We start from the raw sequence: 7664 nt of genomic DNA, 5'->3' as shown, positions 1-7664 counted from the left end.
AAATGTTTTTATCCATTTTTCAAAATATCAAAACCACTGGTAATTTACATGAACACATGATGCCAAATTCAAAAGAGACATAAACGGGTAATGTTTTCATCATTGCTCCAGTTATCTAGAACTTCAACAGTGGGCTACTAAAAATATAATGAGAATATAAAGAATCACAAATAAAAACATTTTTTCCAGGGATTTTTTCCTTCTCGTATTTGCAATCCGTTAATAGTAGTAAAATAAATAAATAAATAAAATAACATCATCCATAAATAACTTCTATCAAGCATAGATTCAGATCAATCTTGAATCAATGATACAATCCCAAATGATTAGAATATATTCGTCATTTGCTGGATTGAGATTTGCAGCTTCAGCTTCAAAAATCACACTGTATCAGCGGTATCGAGAATGTCAGTCGCTCTGTTTTCCTCTGTAGTGGTTGGCTCATCCTTTAGTAAAACGCTTAACTGTTTCTGTGCACACGAGAGGAAAAGTTCCAAACTATACAGATTTCTCTGACGGACAATTTGATCAAGCTGTTGAAATTAAAAAAAAAAAAAAAAAAAGAGATCAACTTCAAGAAAACATGGAAACAAATCCCAGGGTTTGTCAGCAAAAATTCAACCATATTCGACAACAAATATTCAACAACCAAATGCAACAACAGAAGAACCCAAGTAACTTCTATGCGTGCAATTTAGTAACAATTTTTTAATGAAGCCTTTGAGTTTCTTCAAAATAAAATGTACATAAGGCTAAAAGTAACTTACCAACTTCTGTCAAATTCTACATGAGAAATTTGAAAAAGTTAAACATCCTAGCTGCCCCACACCATCTTTGAAAATTGCAGCTGTTGCTTTTATAAAATATACTGCTTCAGCTTTAAAATGCATACATACAACTGCATATTCAAAAATTCAAAGTCTACTGTTAAATTTAAATGACAGCATGTTTAAATAGTTCCCAGAGGAAAAGTGATACTTTGTGCCTACTTTGTTTATTCCAACCTTTTATTGGAGTCCCCTACTGTCAAACAATGTGAACTATATACTTACCTGCAGCAAAGACAATGGGTTTTTCTTCCCCACCAAAAAAGATAAGAACACAATAACAAGCCTTGGTAGGTTATGTCATATAAATAACATAAAAATATGGTTTATTGAAAGGTATTTGAATTTTCTTAATATCACAACATTAAGAAACAAAACGCACTGCAGAATTCCTTTCATCTCAATTTTAAATTTCAAATATCAAACAAAAAATATCACAAGTGAGAGATGTTTTCAACTTGACTGTCCCTTAATCAGCCACAAATTCAACTAAATACATATATAACAATGACACAGGTGAGACTGAAAGGTAGTGGTACAAGGTTAATAGGACATAAAAGCTATGCTACTCAAGAAAAAGGAAGTAATGGAATTTGGAAGTGGTCCAGCTCTGTACTTCTGTCAAACTGTTGTGTACAAGTCTATAAGCAATGTCTCAAACTCTGTAACACCAGCAGAATGCTAATGTGAGGCTATGTGGCCCTAGCAGACTAGAGCAACTGGTATAGCAGGCTGGTGGCAATCATCTGCAAATGGCCCTATTTAAAAAAAAAAAAAATGTATCACACCTCATGTATCTAGCACTCACAGGTTTAATTATAGCTTTCAACAAAAACTCTGATCCTATGGCATCTCTCTGCACATATGTGGTCATTATTCAGCAGTCCAGTTATTTGCTCTAACAATCACTTGAATGGACATTTTGTTTTATAACAAATATAATAAAAAATATTAATACAGAACGTAAGGCAAAAATAGTGATACCTTTCTACTTCACTTTGAAAATGCACTCAGGGTATAGCTGTAGTGCTGTGTTTGAATACACAAAGGGGAACATTTTCATGACCTTGCTCTTTGCTGCTCTTTAAGTTCCTCTAACATGCAAACCCACGCTCTGGTATTTTGAATATTTTGGCATTTAGTTTCAACAATGATGAATGTGTCAAATGTAGTCACAAGCAGAATACACACATATTTTCTAGAAGCCACACAATCATAAAATTCTCTTTCAGCAAGATGTCTGCTTATACTTCTACTGCAAATTTCCAGCTGTTATGCAAATTTCTTGCATCTCTTACCAAAAGCAGACCTTAGTGCTTCATTCACAGCCTGCTGTGAACCTAGCCTGCTGATTTACAACAGATTTTAAAGCAGATCTAGTTCAAATAGATTTCAGAAAAGTCTGCTCTTGATATATTTAAGCAATAGCTACTACTGACAAGAAAATGAAAGACTTAGAAACAGCAAACTAAGCTCTAAAGAAGCTGTATCTCCAAAAGCCAGTCTGGAACAAATGAACAACATAAACACACTGCAGTGATGGTGCATTTCTTCTCATTTGAAAGGTATCTTGCCTCCTCTTCTCTGATCCAAAATGTAAAGAACATTTTGCATGGAGAAGCTAGCAGATGTTTTTGTGCTTGTGACCCATATTTCTCTGGGGAATGGGCAAACAGAGTGCAATTCACATAATTTCTTATGTCTTAAGAAAGAACATGAGAAATCTCTTTCTCTAAACATATTACATAATCAAATTCTGTTGCTTCTGGTAGGTACATCAGCTGGAGAAGCTTAGCATAAAACTGATTTTCAATGGTTTCCTTTTACTGCATATTATATAATCTATACTCCTAGATAGGTCTTTATTGAGCTTTGACTAATCTCTCCGTTCTCTTTTCTTGCAGCCTTTCCTTGCAGATTCTGCTTTAAAGAGATCAAAGTAGCCATGTGTTCTGATATGCTGCTGTTAACTTTCTTTACCAAGGCAGCAATCTCAAATTGTATACAGTTAAATTTATTTCACTGAGTACTAATGTAAATATAGTACATTGATGTGTGTAGTGATTGGCTGTAATACGAACAAAACAGAACTTCAAGCTGGAGAAAGATTTGAAGTCTCAAATGAATGACGTATATATTTGAGGAGTCTTTGTTGAACTCAAGTGGTTAGTTGGTAGTCTCCCTTTGTGCATCAGGAAAGTTTATTGCTTGATAAAAGTTTATGTAAATTCAATAACATAAAAATTCAGAATTCGGTTGCCCCTTGTCAGCTCAGTTTATGTCTAAGCTTTGCCTTGAGCAGTACATCTTAAAATTCTTCCATGCTACAGTACACGACCATACACTCTGAAAAGACTTGGGATCTTCCCATGACACAAAACAAGAAGCAGGAAAAATGACGCTAGCTTTGAAAATGGTACATTTGAATGTATTCAGAAGGAGAACATTCCCATTAGTGGAGAAACTGACTGAGAAACAGAAACAAATCTGATGAAGGTTTGTTATATCATATATTGTTTAATGAAGTGTTCAATGGACACATTTTTTTGAACAGTGTCACAACATTGCTGTGCTTCTGCTTGCATAATACACCATGAGAACTGAAAATATGTAAGTAAGGAATTTAAATCTTGTTGTTCTGAATAGTCTTCCCTCTGTATTTTTAGGTCCTGTTCACTTCATGGAATGATCTCATTATTTAAACAAACATAAATGGACATCTGGCAAATTCAAACTGAATGTGGCTCATATGCAAATGTAATCAGTAGGAATAACATATTAGGGATGGAGCACTCACACAACCAAACCAACCTAACTGTCCTAATTCTATAGATACTGAAGAATACATCATGTTGGTCCAGGTGTACCACAAGAGGGCAATTTTTTACATCACACCATCACTGTTGATATTACAATCAATGTTTCTCTTCTACCATATGAAATCTATCCAGTTCAAAGTTCCCAATTCTGTACATTGTGTCCTATTGGCACAGATTTAATTAGCTCAGTTTTAATGTTCCTGACCTTCATTATTCTAAGTCACTCAACAGTATTTTTAAAACTCTGTACGTTTTTGGGGTTTTTTTTAAGAACCAGAGGTTGCCTCTCTAGGTACTAGTATGGAACCCACTGAGGAACAGGCTCTGTAAGATTTGGAAAAGCAGTTCCTGAACTCTAAAGGGTCTATACCACTCCTGAAATTCCCACAATCACTGAGACATTAATTTTGCAAAAATGAGGCGATTCTTGCAGGACATTCTAACATATTCACTGCTGTTTTTTCCCTTCTGTTTAAACCTTCGGTCTGCTTCTGAGGTGTGTGATTCCACCATCCTTCAGGCCAAAGATGACTGGGAGAGACTCTCTGTGGGGTCCCATCTCAGTCATATCCCGAGACCACCCAGAATGATGTGTCTTTGAGCCATGCACTGCATGTCCTGAAGGGAGGCATAGGTTTCAGCAGAACTCCTATCACTGGATGCAAGAATTTGACTTGGGAAATAAAAAGAAAGGCTCACACATAACTGTGCGGAATTGGTGACTGCTTTCATCCCAGGCTGCTCTATTTTATTTTAAGTCAATCCATCTTCTCCTGCATCACTTCATAAACCTGTAGCTCACACCAACGTTAATAATTATTCTTAGCTCTACATTTTCTTAGCTTTTATCATACAGCTCAAATTTGCTGTAAAATGGAATGAAAGTCTACATGGCTGATGTCTAAAGTAGAAAATAGTTTCTTAGGCAAACAACTGTGCGTGCACATCCTCTATATTTTCCCCTTGTAATATTTACCTGCAAATAGACATATTTTCATGGCACATGTGCTTAGATTTCTCTATGGAATATTCTCCAACCCGTTAAACATTTCAAATTGCTACAAGAGAATCCCAGTCAGAACCCTATAACTAACTACTATATATATCAGAATTGTATTATCCATTACTAGTAACTAAAAAAATATCATATGGAAAATATAATTTTAGGTTTAGCACTGAAGATTTAAGGATGAAATTCAAATCTCACCCTAGTAAAGATATGTTTCGTTATTAATCTCACTGTGGCCTGAAGCTTGACCCAGAAAAGTGAAGAAAGCAAAATTAATTGTACATATGGCTCCTCAGTTTTCCCTTTTGTATAAACATTCAGTTGTTTAAAAGTGTATTTTCCAAAACTATTTCTTTGACAATACCATTTTCCAAAACCAAGTATATTTATGGTTGTAGGAAATAATAGTGACATTTATACAAATATGTATTGAACAATTTACCTGCACTTCAAATGATAATATGATGATTAATGTATTAAAACGCAGTTCAGTTCACTATTTTGGCTCTGCAATACTAGCATGAGTAAAAGTTGCAATCTTCTTTTTATAATGAGATTCAACAAATACAATGACCAGAGATTAAAAAAGAGCAAGGATATTGAGTAAAAAGTTCTTAAATTTACTTTTATTACTGGTATTTTTTGTAGCTGATCACACATATCTACGCTCAAATAAAAAATAAACAAGCCACTGTAATTTAACAAATCAGAGCAGTTTCCCTTAAAGACCATAAAATCAGGAATCAGCTTTTGAGTCCTGCCGATTTCTTACGAAACTCACAGAAAGAAGCACATCAAGAAAACATTCTAGCACAGTGATATATATGTTTATATTTTTCCATAAGGGGGAAGAGAGAGGGCAGTGGAGGAAGAATTCAAATCCTGAAAAGTATCCTTGATGCTCAAAGAAAATCATGTTCAGGCAAAGACAGGAAATTTCAAATGCAAAATGAATGTTTTGGGGAATTGAAAACACAGAGATTGATGTGTAAGAGAATGTGTTCTGAAGATCGAGTTTGGCAGGTCTAGATTAATACGGCTGATATAAAGGCTTTCCATTTATTTAGTGTTCACAAGTAGCTGCTTGTTAGCTGTTGAATAGGATTCATCGCCAAGGTAATTATTTTAAGTGGAATACTGATTAGCCAGAAGTAATTATTTATAAACATAATCATGGCATAATTTATTTTTTTCAAAGGACTAGTAGTATGAGCAATCCTACATAATTCCTGTCCCCTTTCCTAGTCATGTTCAGTAGAAAGGGGACATTTTAAAATTGTAGTTAAAAGCAATTGAAATTTTGTTGTAATATTTGTCAAAGTTTATCTTCATTCAGTCTTAATTTCTCTACATATTTTCATTATTGATAATATATTAAAGCTTTGCCTATTAAATGTTCACAAACTAACTATAACTAATTTCAATTTTTTCTGTATAATTTTGTATTATATTAATTTACTAACTAAAGAACTTTTTAAAAAAACAGTAAATCTAAATTAACGATGATAAAAGTACTTCAGATTATGATTTTTGTTAATTCCATTACGTGTTCTCATTTTGGCAGAAAACTATTATAAACCTAAACTAACAATAAAATGAACTTACATTCTTCCATGAAAAGACTCTGGAATCATTTTTCATTTTAATCTGTAGTTCTAACTTAGCACTGGTTGACCAACACTTAGATGGATGTGTCGTCCATCAAGAACAAAATACTAGTCAACAGCATTGATGATGGAAGATGGTTTTCTAAATATTTGTGTACTTTAATTATTAAGGACTACAGGAAACAATTCAAGTCCTTTTGAAATCAGTAGAATCAGGAATATACTTATTAAGCATAAGGAAGAACTTTTTATGACTCTTGATTTGTTCATGCACGTAAATAATTCACTAAAAAATTCTTTTTTTCCTCTGTGCAGGGACTCATTCCACACAGCAAATATGTTGTTAAAAATATAGTGGGTTGCACATGGAACAGTTAATCCAGATGTGACACAACTGCTTGCTTAGAGTCAACCATTGATGTTGCAATTGAATTCACATTTAGGTATTTCTATTTGGCCTAATCATATGTACATCTGTAATAATATGCAATATTTTCTTTAAACAATTTTAGCATAAGTCTGCATTATAAAATACAGTATGGTCTTTCTGAACAATGGACTGAACTTCAGTGCTAAGTGGATAAATGACAGCATTTTAAATCTGTAGCCACTTTCTAAACATCTTTAGAGAAAAATTACTTCTGAAAAATTATGTGTTTTCTTATATGATTAAAACTTTTGCTATTGCAGACTCCTCCTGCCCCCATTAATGGTGCACAATAATCCACTGAAATGGACCACTGCAACCTAGTGTTAGGATTCTTCACATATAGTGTACTGGATATTGGCTAACAAACCCAGTGCTCAGCAGAACGTTACAGTGTGATTCCAGACTCATAAATGTCTCCTCATATTTTGATCGGTAGATGTCCCTCTTTGAGGAAAGGTCAAATATGAGGGGTTTGTTTGGTACAATTTTTATGATGTATATGTTTTCTTGGGTTTTTTTTCCCCATAACTAAACCACACTAGTGAATGAGCCTGATACAATTTTGAAAAATTCTGTAGTTGCAGAAGTTCAGTTCTGTAATCCAGTGTGCTAACATGAACACTCCCCAAAGATTCAACAGAAGGCATAAAAAAATTCCCTAGCACATTAAATAGATCATATAAAAAAATTATTACCTTGAGGAACCTGCAAATCTGAGAGTTGGATGAGGAAACAATGAACTACTTCCTCTCATTTCTATAATGGATGAGAAGGAAAACAGATCCATATGGTACATATGTGCAGCAGAGTTTATTTTAGAGTTAATCCCAGAACACAACATTTTTGCTGTCCACCTGTGAATTTCTACTATTGATAACACTTACTAAGTATATAAAAACAAGGTTCTTCATGGCTATAATTTATATAGTATCTGCTACACATTAGAAAGCCATCAGTGTTCAAGACTGAACC

General features: G+C 34.0%; 1 protein-coding gene across 1 annotated transcript in view; it reads right to left on the bottom strand.

Moving 5' to 3' along the window:
* Positions 1-380: 380 nt before the first annotated feature.
* CCDC91 (coiled-coil domain containing 91) overlaps positions 381-7664 on the bottom strand; it is a 75360-nt gene continuing 68076 nt past the window's right edge. The window contains exon 8 of the mRNA XM_010080327.1: positions 381-533. Coding sequence (XP_010078629.1) covers positions 381-533 — 153 coding nt within the window. The remainder of the gene's footprint in view (positions 534-7664) is intronic.

Source organism: Pterocles gutturalis, unplaced genomic scaffold, assembly GCF_000699245.1.
Source record: "Pterocles gutturalis isolate BGI_N339 unplaced genomic scaffold, ASM69924v1 scaffold10519, whole genome shotgun sequence".
Classification (NCBI taxonomy): Eukaryota; Metazoa; Chordata; class Aves; order Pterocliformes; family Pteroclidae; genus Pterocles; species Pterocles gutturalis.
Note: the sequence above shows the minus strand (reverse complement) of the source record. Positions and strands in the feature narration are given on the sequence as shown.